General features: G+C 38.1%; 1 protein-coding gene across 1 annotated transcript in view; it reads right to left on the bottom strand.

The window, feature by feature from the left end:
* Positions 1-252: 252 nt before the first annotated feature.
* The window catches only part of CDK5RAP2 (CDK5 regulatory subunit associated protein 2), a 72,051-nt gene continuing 52,696 nt past the window's right edge, over positions 253-19,607 (bottom strand). The window contains exons 28-38 of the mRNA XM_088527962.1: positions 19,182-19,363; positions 17,862-17,987; positions 13,697-13,813; positions 11,700-11,889; positions 11,359-11,480; positions 10,015-10,263; positions 8,028-8,287; positions 6,450-6,599; positions 4,318-4,456; positions 1,700-1,746; positions 253-889 (exon numbers count right to left, since the gene is read on the bottom strand). Coding sequence (XP_088384088.1) covers positions 830-889; positions 1,700-1,746; positions 4,318-4,456; positions 6,450-6,599; positions 8,028-8,287; positions 10,015-10,263; positions 11,359-11,480; positions 11,700-11,889; positions 13,697-13,813; positions 17,862-17,987; positions 19,182-19,363 — 1,642 coding nt within the window. The 3' untranslated portion in view covers positions 253-829. The remainder of the gene's footprint in view (positions 890-1,699; positions 1,747-4,317; positions 4,457-6,449; positions 6,600-8,027; positions 8,288-10,014; positions 10,264-11,358; positions 11,481-11,699; positions 11,890-13,696; positions 13,814-17,861; positions 17,988-19,181; positions 19,364-19,607) is intronic.

Raw genomic sequence — 19,607 nt, 5'->3', positions numbered from 1 at the left:
TGTGGATCAGGACTTCCTGAAAGGCAGGTTCCAGCATCCGCACTGAGTCCTGACAAGTTCTTCCACCCTACCTGACAAGGCTGCAGGTATGGACTAATTTCCGTCATTCCCAGGGAATAAATGATCCACGCCAGCTGCTGTGAACGTTGCCATCACTCGGCACTTTGTTCAGTAAGTGCTCACATTTTTGCTGTTTTAAACAAAATAACACACACAGATCTGTGGTTGTTTTTAACTTTAATGAATTCCGGGTTCTAAGTAACATTTTCAGACCTAGCATCAAATCTAAGTTTCTAATAAGATAATGAGAAAGCTCAGCATCAGGTGGCTTCCAGCAGAACCTTCCAGGTGTAGGTTTAAAATGCTCTCAAATACTGAACATTTCTCACAGTGCTACAAAACAATGACAAGTGGCAGAACTAAGTATTTTTTTTAAACTACGTTATTTAATTTTAGCCATCTAGAAACAGTTGAGAGGAGGATCGTGCTCTTGATTCTTTCTGGAACTGTTTAACATAAGAAGTAAAAATATAAAATTTCAAAGGAGCCAACTTTAAAAAAAAAAAAAAAAAAGTTTTTTCTTCAACACTTCCAGTACCGATTTCTGTAATAAATATTAAAAACTATCCCTTTTTTGTTGTTAAATAAGTTATTTACCAAAAGCTTTGCTTTCTTTTCTTGTTTTTTTTTCTTTCTTTTTTCTTTTTTTCTAGACAAAGACTGACTGCAATAAAAGAGCTAAATGAACATTTTTACATCAATAAATAGTAAGGCACGAAGAATCAAACAATAAGCACGGGAACAGTCTTTATTAACGGACCTTTCTCCTTCAGAGAATCCTTTTTTTGTTGGTAAAGGAAGCCGCTTTTTGATTCTCCGCTGGTTGAACCTGGTTAGAAAAGCAATAATTATTGCTCTATTTTGCAGTACTTCAACTGCACACAATCTGTTCCTAGTGTTGGGCCATAATCCTGCAAAAAGATCCGCAAATATGAACTCCTGTGTTCAGCAGATCTTCAAATTAAAGGATAAGGTTTCTGTAAGCACGGAGACCTTTATGTCATCAACTTAGAACATGGGGAGGGATGAGAAAACAGCAGAGCAGCTGCTAAAGGAAGAGCTTTGATAAGGCCACTGTTGTCAAAGACAATGAAGGGAAGATTCATAGAAAATTTAAGGGCATCTGGGAAATGTACCATCAGTCTGAATGGAATATGCAAGGAGAAGGATGTGATTTAGGATTCAAAAAGTGAATACTTAAGCAGTCAAACTAATACAATATACTGTGTTAGCAATAGTTGTTTACAGCAGCTTTGCCCATTGGGTCTACATTTTTAAGAAAGCAGCACTGGTTATTAAAACATATATAGGCTTTAAATAAGTGTTCTTTTTGTGAGCTTAGCCAGTAAAACAGGTTATTGGAGTGTGACCTGCTGAAACTAAACTACTGGAGGAAGAAGGACATATGAATATTAATCTAGCAAAAGCATCAGAAAAGTTCCTCAGTTACTTAACTAGTTACTTATTCAGTCATAAAACTCTAATTTAAACAATACATATGGGAATATTTATCATGCTTAAACTGCTATCACCTAGAACTGATAATAACATCATGCTCCACTAGTAAACCTAAAGGAAATTAGACTACTTCTAAAGAATAATATCACCAGCTTAAAATGTAAGCTGAAATTTTACTTACTTCCAGGTTTCCTCTAGCTTTCTTCAGGACGTCATGGGTTAAAACCACTGGAAAGAAAGAGCAGATTAAACAGAATACGGCAAAGTTTTCTATAAAGTTCTCTCTATTGGAGTCTTATGACTAAATATTAAATAAGATGTATATAAGGCACATGCATTTACAACACAGACAGTGACCAGGTAAACCTTGTTCACCTTCAGTGCTCTTTCCTGCTCCATAGTCTATATTCCATCTAGCCAATAATCAACTTCTCAGATGTAAACTCCATTTGGAAAGTCTTAATTTTAAAGTGTTTCTCCCTTAAGAAGGACTATGTATGTGAAAACATGCACATCTCACCACTGCCCTTAACATCACAGGTGTGCACAGCCCCGTGTGAGACTGGATCCTTTAATCCAAGATCACTGAAGGGGGGAGTCCTTCCATCCATTTTAGGGAAAGATGGCAAATGATCTAACTATGACTTGATGTATTAGACAAGAAGAGGGAAATGGGGAGATGGAGAAGTTTAGGGAGAGGATGGGATGGGAAGAAGAGGACAGATGGTGGAACAAGTCAGCCAGCTCCTCCAGCAGTTCAAGGACAAGGCAACCTCTGTGTGCTTAGAGGAAATAAGTGGTTTGCTCTGATGAGGTCCAAGGTTTCTTTATTTATGCAGCTAGTTTAGCCTCCATGGGGAGAGAAAAAGACCTGTGAATGGAGGAGGGGATGCTGCTAAACAAAACTGGTATTTAGAAATGTCAGGTTAAATATGTGATTCTCTAATCTGTGTCAGCTCCATAACCGCTGAAAAATACCATTCGCAAGTACCAATTTAATATTCCAGTCTCAAAAATAAACAATTTAGCCATAATAAAGATTTTTCATTACAATAATAAGAACCCAACAACTCCAAGGGTATAGCTGTCATGAGATAATTATACCCTTGGCAGATTACTGCAATTTGGCTCTGCCTTGTTACATGTTTGGAGGTTCAGAGGAGGTTTTATAAGCAATGAGTTTGCTCCCTCTCCTGAAGAAATAGCACAGAACACTCAGAGCCACAAGAATGTTCCAGTCTCTGCCTCTAAATGTATTGAAGAATGCTGAAGTAAATAACAGTGGGAGCCTGAATATTCTCCATAGAGATGCCCAGCAAAAAGGAATTTTGGAGGGTGGAGGCAGTCAAGGTCACCTCCTGGGATACCTGTGGTTTCTTACTAGCAAAAGGAGAAAGGAAGAAATAAAGAAGTGTATACACAGTAATAAAATTCAGTATCTTCCTATGAGTCACCACATTTGCGGTATGCTTGGTCAGGAATTTGTGTACAGATGCAATTTAGAAACATTTCTAAAATTGCTCTTTAAGGCAAAGGTAACTGATACCCGTAATTCCCATAATCAATGAAACTTACTGAAAATTGTGTCTGGGTCTTTCTGGGTAGCAGAGTGCTCTCTGCTCGTGAAGAGCTCTGCTACTAAAATCATTTCATCTGGCAAACCAGATATTTCTAAATCAAAAATATCAAATTCAGTACATGAAAAGAATTCAGACACTAATAGTGGAGCTGCTGCTAGCCAGGCAGTACTTTGCATTAGGAAAAGGCAGGCTTCATTTCATTAGGATCTAGTTAAGAGGAGGTTGAATATGCTGAAAAAGAGTGAGCAAAGAAAGAGGGAGATTTTCTGGTTTGTTTTTGAAGGGGTTGGGGAGAGAGGGTCAGGGTGGTGACTGTGGGGGTAAGAGGAGGGATCATAAGGCCAAAATCTACAGATTTATGCTCTGCAGAGCCCTACTACAGTTACCCAGCAATTCTTCAAGAGGTGTTACTGGAACATAAGAACTAACCAAGGTAAATCAGTAAATCTATCCCAGGGATATTATTTGGGCAGACAGACCTAATAAAATAGCTTAAATTTTGTTGTGATAACTCCAAACTGAGCTATTCAATATTTAATCATGACCAAAATATAACTTTGTATTTAATAAAAGTAACTTTTATGTCACTTTATACAATACCTCTGAAAGAAGAGACCAAAAGCAGCCAGTGAATATTGAATCAAAAATCTTCAGGCAGAAAATATATGCAACATTGATATAAAATTGTAGGCTATGGAACAAGATAACATTAAGAGCTCTATGCTGCATTAAAATGACTTGCATAACTAAAAAGTAGTATGGCCATTTTCTTTGTGTGTTGCATAACATCTTAAATTCCAAAATAATTACTCATGAACAGGAATGCTATGTTTGCATAGACCAATGAGTCAGTCCTATCGCAAAGAGAATTTAATGACAGAATTTTAAAGGAAAAGAAATCCACCTCCAATAATACACATATTGCCACAGCAACTGGGGAGGCAGAGGAAAGGTGTGGGGCTCCATTCCAACATCTGCTGGTGAGCAGATTGCATTTTAAAGCAGAATCTGTACATCTCAAGAAGTTCCTGTGGTCTAGCACAACTGGAATATAGCCCGTCATGCCTGTTTTCATATTTCCATGTAACCTTTCAGAGCTCTTTTAAGAGTAAAATATTGCATTACAGCCTATAGTCATTTCATTGCTTCTGAACTTAGCTAGTTAGCCATGAAGTGCATAAATAAAAGCAGCAGCAGCAGGAATGCAGGCATCACCTACACTGATCAATGATGACTTTCTCCATGTTTTCCTTCAGCTGGTTGGTGGAGTGCAGGCGTTTCACTGTGCTGTGTAACTTCTTCTCTTGCTCAGATAGTTTCTTACGCAGCCTGAATATTTCTGCTTTCATTCCTTCATCCTAAATTGAAAGGATAAAAATATTATATCAGAACCATTACATATTGCACATGATTAATTCCTCTATACTTTTGTACAGGAGCCCTCAGACTTCTCCAGAGCACAGAAAATTCTTTATAGGAATGCCACATCATTCACTGCTTGTCTCTCCTGCTAGCTGCGACGAGGCAGCAATAATTTAGAGAAAAGTGTTATAATTAATGATGTAGCCTTAGCTGACTTTTATCACAATTATTTGTTAGGATATTCTGGGAAAAGCCTTAACTCTAATGTTTATTTTTGCTTTTAATCTTGCGTTCCTTTCATGACTTTTGCTCTCAACTGGCAAACAAGGCCAGTGCTGAGACCAGCAAGTATCCTGTGTGCCAGGTTCAAAACTCGCAGCTTCTTTCTCTAAGGATGGAAATTAACAGTGAATGCTAACTTAATCAAAGCGGTGAAAGACATCTTACAAGTGACAGGCACTTGTGTGGTTTTTTTTTTTTTTTTCAAAATTATTTGATAGCATCATTATTTAAGGTTTAGTTTTCACCACCACTTCCATCCAAGTTAGGGTCAGTATCTTGGAGAAAAGGACCACTAGCAGCCCTGGTTTAGTCTGCAGTGTTGCTGATCTGGATCCTCATGCAAACTGAAACTTGTAATTTTTTTTTCTTGCTGTTGTACCAGTTGTTAAATAATAATGTCTTCTGGACTTCTCCCCTAGCATTTAGCTCTTCAGAAGAGCTGATTATTCACAGCTCCTGTGGGGCTGAACAGAAGGCAGTGAACACTCAGTATCTTTTAGAATCAAACTTCAAGAGACATTCTTTCATATACAGCATTTAAGACATCAGAGGCAATCAAATGTCCTTAAGATCTGAGCAGATGGGGTAAGAAACTCTAGAGAAGCTTCTATTAGCTTCTATTCTGAGATCTCCAGCGCAGGGGAGATTTCAGGGGACACCAATCCAAATCAAGAAGGTTTAGACCAATAACTATTAGATACACAGATACACTAAAACACATTTGTGCAGCTCTCTGTTACGTTCTGATCCTGCAACCCGAGCCAACATATAGCTGTCCATATAAATTTTATGTATATAAAGGTAAAATGTAAGTATACACACTTCTCAAGTCATCCAAAATATGGAAATGAAATATGAGTGATCTGTATTAGATAACACAGTTTATTCTCACTACTTTTATGATTTTACATGTTTAAGGCTACTAAAAATATTTTTAAATATTATAAAAATGATATATTAAATGTTTGCTTTCCTAAACCTTTATTTTTCCAGCAATATCCTGTCTCCCTGAAGAAACCTCAGGGAAAACATTTCAGATTTATTTTAAAGCCAGAGTTTCAAACAGTTTCAATGTTGAGTGGTAGTATTATGACAGTACAGATAATTCATTCCTCATTCACTTCACTTTTATTCATTTGCCTAGTGCAATCCTTTTTAGTTAAAGTGATATAAAACTTGTCGTGAGTTTTTGTCGCACTTAAAAAAAAAAAAAAAAAACTTCCTATTTTACAGCTTAGGTGTCAAAAACGTAAAAGTAAAATGTAGCTCTGGTTATATCAAAGTTGCTGAAGTTTTTGTTGTATATGTGGCATATACATAACCAAATTGAATTTGTTGGGTTTTTTTTTTTTTTTTAATAACAAGGGAGGCCAACCCTTATCTCATTAAAATTGAATGGTTGTCACCTGCCTACGTCTCCAGACTATGACAAAACAACTATTACAGACTGCAGCTTTACTATGAAGTCTTTTGTGAATAAACGCCCCCGTGCACGCCGTGATCAGGACAGAAAACCAGCACATGCTTGGCCTCAGTCTGCAGGGGTTGGAGCTACCTAAACCTGCACAGCCAGACAGTGCAGAATGGGTATCTTGGGTTCACAATCTTCAAAAGATTTCCCCAAATGACATGTTCCTAACTCATCCCTCTTCCCTGCCACGTTCCAACCATTCAAAAGAAGCCCCACAAAACCAACCACAGCAGTACCTGGGCGCCAGGAGCAGCGTTGCTGTGTGCAGCTTTCAGAGGAAGGGAAACTCTCCAGAGCAGTTTCAATAAACGCGCAGCCTCCTCTAAAATCTGCTGCACCGTGTGGACATTTGCAGAAAAGCTACGTGGTGAGGCCTGGTCTGGCACCTGCATCGTGGGATTACAGATTTTACATTTAAAATATTATGAAATTGTCATCTTAATTAATAGTGTAAATCCACTTAGTAAGATTTCATATTTAAGATGATGTACACAGCTACTGGGTGCCACGAGAAAGCTAATTTATTAGTTTAAACAGACTGTTGAATTATACATTATATGAAAATTTGAGGGAGGAAGAGGATTTATTCTAATCAATAGCCATGATTAATAATAGGTTACATTTACTAGATTTGCTGTGGAAATAGTTGGCTACGCTCTTTCTCCATTTGCATTTTGTGTCATGGTATTTGAAAGTCAAATGACTACCGACATCAATTTAAGCAATATAGATGTTTCTTCCTTAGCAGACCCTTTAAACTGTTCCATTTAATGCTAAAATAACTATCAGGACACACATAAAATGTTTTCCTCTGCTGACAAATGAGAAAACCAAATTGAAGAAATTGCATAAATGTGAAATAAAGGAGAAAAAGGAGGAAAAAAAATGCAAGGGAGCAAATAATTTACCGATGCAATTGTGATAGGGAAGGGGGGAGGGTAAGGAAAGAAAAGCATCCAGATTTCCTGCGCCCATCCAACATATCATCTAAATACTTATTTCACATGGAACCCCCCTGTCATGTAAAGCATCCCATTTTCTGAGTAGTCTGAAAATTCAGAGGTGCAAAAGCTGTGCAGGAAACTGCAAATTGTGAAACTTACTCGTTTTTTTCTTTACACCACCACCAACAATAAAAGATAGACTATTACAAGGAGGTTACTTTTTTCAGCCATTATTAGTATTTTAACTAGGTCATTTGAATATGATTCTTCAGAGAGCCTTAATTGTCATCCAGACATTGTTTTACTGTGTGCATACATATGATACCACAAAAAGCATTTCAGCACTGTAAACTGCATCTTCAATAGCTTTGCTAATTATAACTACAGAAGAGAAATAGGCAAAATTTAACCATGCAGTTATCAACTCCTGCTTTTTAAGGACCTGCGGGCATGGTCTTTACAACATTTATTTTATCTTAAAATCACATGGGTGAGAGGGACCTTCATTAGTCACCCAGTTCACCTTCCTGCTCCAAGGCAGGAAAACTCTATCTGCAATTTTTCAAAACCATTAATGTAACCTGCTCTTAAAAAAAGTGCCTCCAGTGATAGTGATTCAACAGGGTCCTTGAGCAGGCTCCATTCCAGCATTTCACTGTTTTTACCACTGGCATGTTTCTCAAATGTCTGACCTCAGCTTTTCCTGCCGCAATGTAAGTTTCTTTAGTTCCTTATTATCTGCCATAGACATGCACAGATCCCTCCTTCCCTTTCGCTGCAGCTTGTAGTTAGATTTGTCTTGCTCTGTATCTGTACATCTTGCATTTCTAGGCAAAAATTCCTCATCCCCTAACAGCTGTCACTATTTACCTTGATTCCAGGCTCCGGCAGTTTCATACCAGCGACCTCTCTCAAAGAAATCTCCATTCCTGCTAGAACCTGCTGGCCTTCCGAAATCTGCTTCCGCAGAGCATTATAATCCTCAATCAAGCCCAGAACATGCCGCCCGTTTTTGTCTGCCCACATACGATGGCCAGGCACAAGTCGAGGGGTACACGCAGTGCTGGAAGATGAGGTGCTGCTGCAGTGGGAAGTGTTGTCAAAATCATCTTTAGGTGCTAAGTGTGTGCCTAGGAGAGGAAAAAAAAAAGAAGTTTTAACTTTGTCTAGTCTTACATGAAGTACAGATGAACACTAGAGTTGTCTCAAACAGAAAGGCTGGGATAAAGCTGCCTAGTCCTGCTTGTGTTCTTGCTTTTTTTTTTTAGCTGATGTTACGTTTGAGGCCAGCAAACAGGGAAACACAGCTGTTTTCTAGTGCTGAGGGCATGCATCTGTCAGCATTTACTTACGTTTATGCTTTTAGCATCCATCCAAAGTCCTACGTATCTCTCAAAATCAAGTTGTGCTCAGAAAGTCTAAAATACACCCTGAATGAATATGATAAAAATCAACAAATCTAAGCTTCCCATTAACTTTCCACAAAAAGTATGACATTCTTTTCAGCTACGCCATGCATTAGATCCTATGTATATCATCCCTCTTCAGACCTTTCAAATTCCCCAAAAACCTATGAGAAAATAAGACACAGCGGGAAACGTATCACAGTACAACTAAAGTAATAAATTTGGCTATGACATTCGGAGGAGTCTTCCTGCTCCATATCAAAGTAAACCATCAAACCCGTATCTCAATTTTCTCAAGGAAATAACTAGCTTCTCCAGCTCTTAACTGCTTTATTTGATGTAGGTCAAGAGCAACATCTAGGACTCTATCTATAAACTTATCAGGAACAAATGTAATTTGGGGCTATTGGTGGTTTATACGCCTTGCTCCACATCTACTTGATCATGACTGGCTCTAAATAGACATCTCTGTATGAAGCACATGACTAAAGTTATTGTTCAAGCAGGAAGGGCACAGGAAAGGTTTGCAATCTTTAAAATGTATCTGCTACAGTCAGCATCTCCCTTACTCGTACAGAGAGGTGTGGAATCTGTTCATTATGGTTTTCACCTGCTGTAGGGTTCGGATTGGGCACAGTGGATGCTCCAGAGATGTAGGGTGGTAAAAACCCCGCCGTGTCCCATGCCTTTGAGGCATGAGCTCCACACTGCTCCTCTTATGCCACCTTGTTCTGCGTGGTGCATGTTGTCAGATCAGCACATGTGGGCAAAGTGGAGGGACACAAGAAGTGCCACTGTTAGCCCTTTTCAGAACATGGCATTCCTACATACCTGTACAGTCAGGAGCACCTATACTCATGCTGTAAGTACAGGATGCTGTTACTAGTCAGGGTATGTTAGCAGCATTAGCAAGGAAAAACCTTATTGTGCCCTTTGTACCCATACATATTTACACTGGGACCATAGTCCAACACTGAGGGTAAACATCACATTTTTTCCAATTTGCTAAAATGATATCACTTAACAGTGATTAAAATAAAAATATTCCTCAAAGGCATAGAGGGGACAACCGCTTTAAACAAACATCATCTTGTGCACTTATTGATCATTCCTGAATGCTAGAGCTGTGCATTAAGGAGAAGAATCCCAAGGTAAGCAAAATTTATGGCAATATAATGTAGGCATCCAAAATTTATGGCATCCTTCCATCCCAGATCCTGCCTGTAAATGCCTTTCTGGGATGAAAGGCACCTGCTAGTCAGAGGCTATAGAGAGCACAGTGTGCACTTCACCTCCAGATGCACTAATGGCTCTGACAGGAAAGCACACTGACAGGCTGATAGGTCCCCAATCACACAGTTGATGTTGTGTGAGGCTTTAAGAGAAAAGAAGCATCTTGAAAAGCGATGCACGGATTCTACAGTATCATACAAGCAAGTATGGCACAGTACCATTCATTCCTGCATAATGCTGAGATTCTCGTTTGAAAAGGTAGTTGATATTCACAGCTGACACTGAGCCCACTTCTTCTCTCTTTTCTTTTGAAAGCTGTTCCTCTAATTTCTCATGTAAAGTCTTGTTTGTCTCTATGCTTCTTTCAAGCTGTACTCGCAAACTCTGTATTTCAGTCAAGAGTTCATGTAAGTCAAGTGGATTATTTTGATCTTTTCGAAATTCTTCGGATGCATCGTGTCTGGGATCTGAGAAAATTTTAACAGAAACACTTCACATCTTTAACAATTAAAATGATCCCGTTATCAAAATGGTGAGCAAGTAAATTACAGCCAGCTTTATCCTCAATATTAAGAATTAGCTACAAACAGCATTGAGATAATGGTTTGACAAAAAAGCAGGTCTTAATTGCTTCTATCCTCAAAAGACTTAAAAGAGCTGAAAATTATTTTCACTTTGTCCATAAACGCTAGTAGGTCTCATGCCAAAAGCAAAATTATAATAATAAGAGAATGAAGAGGATTTATAAAATTCGAAGTGCATTAATACACAGTCTGAGGAAAGAAAAGGGAACAGGTATTCTTGGAGTCAGGAGGAGGGATTGAGTACGTTTAATTTTATACACCGAAGGAAGAAAAGAGAACAGTGATCACTTGGCAACCAGAGGAACCTCAGAAAAGCAGGAGCCGTGTTCGCCTTTTCATGGAAGGCAGTCAGTACAGAAATGAGCCCGTGTATTCTTTCATGCTGAATCCAAACTGCTCTCCAGAGAGCAGGAAGGGGCTCACAACAGCATGAGGATGGTGCTGCTACTCTCTAATTATGTTATGAGTTCCGCAAGGAAAAGCTACTTCTAATCCTGAGCCAACTTCGGCTTAAAGCCCTATGCCAACAAGCATGAAGAAAAATTAACTTCTACATAAACACGTAATGGGAAATGTGCTGGATCCTATACAAAGCACGCAGTAAAGATGAACTTCCTAGTCTGGTAAAGATGACACTTTTCCGAACCTTAACACCAACTATGTGGTGGTGTAATTTCCATAAAACAGTAGGAAAGCTCATAAGTCTCACTCCTACCCCTGATCTTTAGTGACAAAAACACACAGGAAATTATTAAATGTCTCTGCTTATTTAGAAACCAGTGCCAGCACTGCTCTCTAGCCCTAGAGAGAAGACACTACTCACATAATAAGAGTCTTAAGAGAAAGCATCTGAGTAAGCACTAGCTGCGGGAGTTGAACAGTGTGTGTTTGGGTAGCAAGTAAATACTCAAGATCACATTCAGAGAGGGAAGGGTTGCACGGCCCAAGAACTGTGCAGAAACAATCATGCATTTATACCTGTCTTCTTTCTCCTTGCTTCTTCCAATTTTTCATAGACCTTGAGCTCAATTCGGAGCGACTGCAGTAATTTGTCATTCTCAGAGAGCTGATGTTGCTTTACATTCGCTTCTGTTTGCAACCTGCAATGTTCCAATGAACCTCTGAGTTAAAAGTTAAATTCTTCTTATTCTTCATTTCAAAATCTGAAATCCATTCTGCTTCCATATTTTTCCCTTTGCCTTTTAAATATGGCTATGCACCTCATTACAGTAACGTTAGCGGCCACAGCTAAACACATGCACGTCACATTGCCAATTTTCTTCTCTAAATGAAAGTCTAAATGTGGACAGAATCAATACCTGTTTAATTCATTACGACTGCTGTAAATCTCACGTGTCAGATATCTGGTTTCATCCTCCTTTTTGCCAATTAGTTTTTGCAATCTTTCATTTTCTTTCTTGATGCATTCATAATCTTGGTGAAGATGCTCAATGATTGCATTCTTCTTAGAAATGGATTCTCTTAACTTTTCATTTTCCTTTTGTTTATCTGCAAGAAGAAATGAAAGGTTTTTGCAAAGCCCAAAACATGCTGAAGCCTTGCTTTCAACAAAATCAGCTTCTTAGAGATGGACAAAGTAACAGCTGCTCTTGTGAGCTTTAAGATTTTGATATTTTCTTTTTTAATTATTTTTGGTAGATGAATTTTCTGTATAACATTCAAACCTCAGGACTCTTGAAGGATTCAGTAAAAGAGATCAATAGAAAAACTGTGTACAACCTGATAAGACGAATGATCCAAGCACCTCTTGAAATTGTTCAGAAGGACAGGCTAACCTCGTCAAATAACAAATTCAACTTCCTTTTTAGGAAGGAAAGAGCTGACTAGGGCTGTTCCCATCTCTTTGTCCCCTGGTAATCCCTCCATCCTCTCCTTCCTGGCATTACATACCTGTGAGCTCTGTGAAACCAGTCCTTCTTTCCTTAGAAAAAGCAATTCACCCAAATTGATTCTGTGGCAAAGAACTGTTGGTAGGGGGCAACTACTAGAGAGGCTCGAAGGGACAAATAACCAAATTCGTGACCTTACGTTTAACATTTGAAAAGGAGGCTGCAACCTTGGCAAAGAAACAACAGAGAGGAAATGGTCCATTTCCTGACAGTTAGAAAATCACTTATCTTCAGACTTGTCCAAAGTGCATGAAAACCGTAATTCCCATGTGCTGCTAAACAGGCACCTCCCCAGCATTTCACCACTGAAGAGGTCAAAGCCTCTAAGTAGCCAAAGACTAGACAGAAAGCACTGGAGACTAAGGCAAGCAGGAAGCACTTACGAGACTTTTCCTTCCCCAGCATCTCCAGGAAAAAAAAAAAAAAAAAAAGGAACAGAAGCCAACAAACTCCAGAGACACAGAGACACTGGCAAAACTGCAAAACACTAGGCAGTAATGGGTTTTTTTGTTGTTTGGTTTTTTTAATCTGATTCATATACAAAAAAAAAAAACCCTGATATTATCATACCATAGCAGTAACACCTTGTGTTAATAAAAAAGTAGGACTTGAACAAACTGTTAAGCACCAAGAAGTGCTAAACAGATGAGAAAATGCATGACCCAAAGAAGCATGAGTGCTTTTATACAAATAGGCTTTATGCCGCCCTGAAAATAAAGATATTTTTAATCTAATTTTAGCTTATGTTGCCTGTAAGAACTGCTAGTAGCTGATTTTCTTGGGGGAAAAATAGCATAGGCTTGTAATGTTCTGTCTTCACAGGTGTGAAGATAAGTCTAATGTTAACCTGAGAGATTACAGATACTTCTGACTGGTTTCTCTCAGTTCTGTTCTCCTGTAAAGTGCTTTCAAAAAAAAAAAAAAAAGACCTGTCCAGTCAGCCCTCTGCAGCAGACTCCTAAACCTAGCAATAACTATTTTCTTTCCCTTTGCAATCCCTCTGTATTGATGGCTTAATTAGCAAAAATAATTTTAGTTTATTTTCCATATTTGTTTTTTTTTTTAATGAGAACTTCAGGACAGAGGCAAGGGGAAAAGGGGGCAGGAAAGAAGTATTTAATAGCACAGAGAGAATAAAAAAAAGAGAACTTATAAAGAAAACATACAAAAAGAATAAAGAAATGAAAGCACATCTAAACTAAAAATGCAATGAATAAATGGAACTATGCTATGAAGGAACATTGCTCCATCTCCTTCACCACTGTTGAACCCAGTTTGAATGCTGTGAGTATAGAATTTGAGGAGGAAGAACAGGGGTCAATTTAATAAATAGATCTAGATACTTTATTGTTTGCTAATTTGGAATGAGTTGCAGTCTACTCCTGTAAAGCAGTTTTATATTTTACCTCTGGATCCTTTTGCTAGCATTACATTCAGAACTTGATTTTGCTTCCTCAGGAAATGAATTTCAGAAGTCAGGGAATTATGTTGTTCTGAGCCATGGAGAAAAATGTTTGCAGAACCTATAAATATATACATAAAAATGATTTATGAGTTATCTCTAGGTCATTAAATATTAAACTTTCCAGACAAGAACAATTTAAAAAATTGCAGAAAGAACATGCTATGGAATATATTTATCCCTTAGATATTTTGAAGGTTATCCCTACAAACTGAGAAGCAATTCAGGTTCATGCCAAGTGACTCAAAGCTCTGCATCACAAACACCTCCCATCACTCGCCAATCATTAACAAAACTGCAAAATTGCCAATAGTAGTTTTTAGCTATCAGGTAAAAACACAGTGGGACAAAACACAGGAGTATTTTCTAGCATTGCTACTCCTTAAAAGTTTTGTAAACTGTACAAAGGTCTACAGTATTTTGTGAAATTCTTATTTCAGCATTCCACTGAAATTGAATTCTGTGTAGCAATTCAAGGGAGCAAGTCTGAGGACACATTTGCTACCACAAGAACATACAGCAGGAATCACAACACTCGCCTCATTACAAACTGAGGGTACATCTAGGATCACACAGATGAAGACCCATCAGTGTTAAATTTGGGTAACTTGGGCTTCCCCCAGGGACCAGGGGGAGAAATGGGCCCATCCAGCGCGCGGCCTGGGTGACGCAGCCCCTCCACACCACAGAGGATGGGTCCTGTCCTCTGAAGGGACAGGCTCCTCCCCAGTGCCACCAAGGGGACCCAGCACTGGTTAAGATATCTGACTTTGGGAAATTTAAGGCAAATAAATCCTATTCTGAGGATCTTGTGGCACTAATCATACAAATTTAACTATTAAATGGAGTGCCCAATTGCTTAATTTCCTGTTTGGGTATTCATCCCACAGTGATGCTTAATATTACACTGCATTCTGGAAGCTGCCTTATTCCACTCCCAAGGTAGCTGCTTCTGGAATGGAAGTGCAGTAATTGTTATTGCCCATTATAATCTATTTTTAGTTAGTAAAACACTTCAGGAACCCACTGGAATTAACATTACTATTAAAAGTATGTTTCAGTTGATTGGTTATCCCAGTATCTACTACGCTCTAAAGCTTCAGAAACAAGAGTGTCAACTATTTGCTTGATAGAGAAATAACTGGCTAGCAAAAAACTAGCTGAATATATGAGGAGGATGCCTTTCAGCACTGGCAGTTCAATTCAATTTGATGTGCTGCACTTCCTCTGAGTAATCTCATTTTATTGTAATCCCAATTGAGGCTTTTACTCACTACCTAACTGGGATGTAGTGTGCCATGTTATGCACCTCTTGTCGTTACTGAAAGACTCAAAGGCTCTAGAAGCCTGGCACTAATGGCATTTTACTATCTATATGTTAAAGAGTTGAGGTAGCTACGTGAACTCAAAAGGCTTTTTCCTTTCAGATTTTAACAAAGCAATTCAACTTGAAGTGGCAAAGCTTGATGGTCTCATCTCAATTCTAATTTAATTTATTGCCCATCACCCAGCTTTATCCTATTTGAAAAGTTATGCTATCACAGTCCTCCTGAAAAGCTTTAGAATATAACTATTAGTTATCTTACATAATAAGGGATAATGTAGACCCACTGGTAATAAGGCCACAATCCTGCAATTTGCCCCACTCCTGGGACTAGCACTTGTGCGCAGAGCCCTGCTGACATCAAGGACACTCTGCACAGATGCAGAGGTCCAACTAACCGAAGAGAAGTGGCACATCAGGACCTGCAACTGCAGTACCCTGAGCTCTCACTGCTGAAAAAGGGAGTGTGAGGAACTGTGCCTTGAGGGCTTCAAAGGAAACTCCAACCGCAAGACAGACGCTGTAGAAAATCACAGCGAAGGGGAAGGAGATAAGTACTCATTCCCAGATAAAATGAAATAAAGATGCACTAAAGCTGAAGATAACTCTGAATATATACCTTAGTTACTTATGGGTTATACAAACCAAATATAAAATCTTTCTAATGTTAACTGCTGTTAATAGCATTTGAAACCAAGGAAACTCAAAATTAAACCTTTGATTTTATTTTGAAGTCTAACATTTGAAATGATTGAAGCAATTATTTTACTTCTACTTGCACTTCAAATCTCAGCTTTATAGTAATGATGTAGTCATTACCAGCACTTTTGTCATTTAGAGAATACTAGAAGCCAAGAGGCATTTAAATATTTAGAAAATCTAAATACTAAAAGCAGCATGGCAGAAATAGTGGGTGGATGTGTGTGTGTATAAGGACAATGAATATCAGAGATGGGAATAATTCTAAATTTTGTTGAGCAAACAACTCAAAAGAAAATTAATTTAAGAGGCTCTCATTAACAATTAAGTATGTTACAATTTTTTTGTGTTTTTAAACGAAAACAAAGGGTATTAATTAAAAAGTAGAATATTGTTTTTAAAAATTATATTTCAAGGCTAAGATCCGCTTCAGTATCACACAGGAGTTGCTTTTTACATTGAAAGTCAGTAACATTTAGCTACTTTTTCCTTTCTTCCTCCACACATTGGTAGGTTGTACGAGGGCAGCAAGAAGACAGATGGAAGGCATAAGACAGTTTATAAAGAAAATATACTTTCAGTGGATTAATGGATGCCCTTGCCAGAATCTTTATGAAGCTGTAAAGGAGTCGGAACTGTTTCAGTGTGGTTATTTCATGAGAACCCCATGCCTTTCCAGCAGCGTAAATACTTCGTGAATGAAATGGATGCTTTTTATACACCTTTCCATCAGGGAAAATTGTTCTTGAAAGCAAGCTGCCATTTGTAGGTTGCATTCATTTAAACAACAACAGAAGTGGATCGTGAAGATGATGTAAAACATAATGAATCTAATGTCAATATTAGTGAAACCAAGTAAGAGGAAAGCATGCATGTATTTATTACCTGCTTCCACTGTGAGTAATATTGCATATTAATCAATTGTCCTATGGGAGGAAGTGTGGAAGGAAGAACAGAACAACAAAAAAAAAAGTGTGGGAAAGCATAACTGGTGCTCTGTGCTTGAAAAGGTGCTACAAAAACCTCCTTAGCAAGAGCCTGGCTACCTTCTTGTGAAAAGCTTTAATTGTACCCCAGAGCTTGGCTTTCAAGGATGTTAAATACCAACCAGAGCGAGCAGTGACTCTGAATTTGCATTCCTATTTTTAGTCTTTTTCATCCACTAATGTATATTAGAGTTTGGAATGAAAACCATCTATGTTAAAATTTCCATCAATTTCTGTCAGGTATTTCTCATTAAAAACTCACAATGTCATTTCGTGTAGAACACATTTATCACACCAATCAATTCAAATGACAAGCTGAATACCACGGTCTGGACGCCATGTTCCATTAAGGCTATTTTGCCCCAATATGTAAGCACATATTTGCTTTAAAGCAATCAGAAAATCCCAGAGGAGGAATCCCCAAGGGGCCTGTTGGCAGTGGCAATGTACTGACCACACCTGATAGAAAAGGAGAAGAGGTAGGAAAGCCAATTCCACAACATTCAAACTTTGTAACAATACAATTTAGAGCAAAGCAACTCCTCTGCTTATACCAAGCCTAGGCCACACTGAAATTATCTTGATACCAATGGCTTCCTCACCTGCAACTGCCCCTGACTGCAGTGGCAAATTAAAATAAAACGACATCCTAAAAATCAGAACAAAAAAACCCAAATCAAAGTCCATTATGATCTAATGAAATCCAAAAGATAAAAATAACAGCACTAGAAAGGTCTTCCAGTTCTCTGGATGAAATTCAAGTATAGTTTCATCGAATGGCATAAAGCTACCTGCTAGCAGTTAAGTCCCACTTTCTAGGCAGTGTGTGCAATTACAGCTGTGAGGACATCTGGTGTATCTGCATCTGTATAAGGGGAACATTACATCTCTGTTTCTGACACTCCAAAGGCAGTGCGGAAAACCTGTGCCTGCTGCTGGAACTCAAGATACAGCAGTATTCAGGGGAAAGCACCTCATTTTCCAACTGTAAAGGTTTGGGGTTTACTCGAAGGAAATAGACAAAAATTCCCAACAGATTTTGATCCTTCAGACTTCAAGCAGAAAAGGTGAATTTCATTCATGATGAAATAACTTCTTACCTTGATCGAGTTCTTTCTCTGTCACTTGTCTTTCCAGCTGCTTCCTCAGTCTCTCATTAGTTTTTATGGAGTCTTCTAAACGTTGTCTCAGGATTCGAATTTCTTGCAGATGCTCCATTAATAACTCTAAAGAAACCAAGAGATCACTTTGTCTATAGAATGAATTACTATATTCCTTGCTGTTGTGTACTCCCATCAGGCCTGATGTATGTTAGGATTAAAAAACTATTAAAAATGGCAGACATTAAATATCTGACTCTACAACAATAGCTTTTACATATACTAAACAAACAAAACATGCATTTAGTGAAATACATGCATTTAGTGAAAAACAGTCTTGAAACTCCTACATTTCAAGTAGGAGTTTCTACAAAAGTTCTACATTTTAACATACAAGAATGTCCTGATTTATTTTTTTTTTAACTTTTCCTTCCTACAAAACTGTAGCAGATTATCATTGTGCTTAGTTAAAATCTTCCCCGTATTGGGAATTGAATCCAAAGTTCTGAAATACAGCTTCATATTTAGTTTCAACACACCATCTCTATGCATCTTCCTTTTAACAGTAAGAAGCTTACTAGTATAACTCAGATATAAATTTGACTTTGAATTACACAATGCATGCCTTAATAAATAAATTTGTTCTATCAAGTTTCATTACAGTACCTTTTCCTTCTTGCTTTGCTGTTCTACAATTTTTGTTCCATCGGCTGTAAGTTTCAGCTTTACTCAGGAACTTATCTGTTCTATCTGTCACTACCTTATTTGTCAGTTTATCCATGTCACACACTCCTGGTTTAGTCTGCAATATTTTTCTCCTCAACAGTACGTGCTATCTCAGCTATTAAATTTTCATTGCTGCCTATAAGAAACTACTGCAAGCTCCACTTGTGCTTAGTGAAACTATCCAGGTCAAACATGACACCGCTTATTAATTATGCAGCACTTACAGTTCTCAAGGAAACACAACACTGGCTTTTATAAAATTAGAAAATTTCTCTTTTTCAGTGTAATAATCTCTTGACAATTGTCTGTTTTCCTTCATAACTTGTCTATTTAAAGATCGTCTGGAGTACTGTAAAAGATGATAGTCTAAAACAACAAAGATGCAAAATATCATCCTTGATTGTATTTCAAACAGAAGGTAGTTCTAATCATTGTCATCTTTGTCTGCCTTATTACTGAAAATTGCAATGATTATAGAAGATACTGGAAAGCTGAAACAGACAAACATTCCTAGTTATTTCTTAATTAGTTCCCTTGTGTCTTATTTACCACATTTTCCCAATATCTAGTGAATCTCTGGGAAGAAAAATTTACCTGGGGGAAAGTTGTTTGGCAGAAGTGCCAGTATGCCATGTCCTTCTGCTAGCTCGGGTTTGTGCTCAGGTGATCCCAGAGATGACTTTTCTGACATATCAAGGTCAGACAAGCTATGAAAAGCAGACGGTATAGGTGATTCATCCTTGAGTTGCTGGTGCACTGTGGTGTTCTCCTTACCCCTTGTGTGCCAAACAAAACATTTTTAAAATACAAACGTGATTTTATTACTTTGGAAGCACGATAAACAGAAAGAGCAAGGTGTCAAATTTACAGGACACAGGTAAAGCAAGAGATTTTGTGAGACAGAGGATGAAAATCCTCTCTACATCAAAGATGTGTATCTAGACTGAAATTCTAACCTCACTGAAGTCAGAAGGAATAATCCATGGGCCTCGGGTCTAGCATTCACATCCAGCACTAGCC

Source organism: Tinamus guttatus, unplaced genomic scaffold (assembly GCF_059628265.1).
Source record: "Tinamus guttatus ecotype Peru unplaced genomic scaffold, ASM5962826v1 Tinamus_guttatus_pri_ptg000297l, whole genome shotgun sequence".
NCBI lineage: Eukaryota > Metazoa > Chordata > Aves > Tinamiformes > Tinamidae > Tinamus > Tinamus guttatus.
Note: the sequence above shows the minus strand (reverse complement) of the source record. Positions and strands in the feature narration are given on the sequence as shown.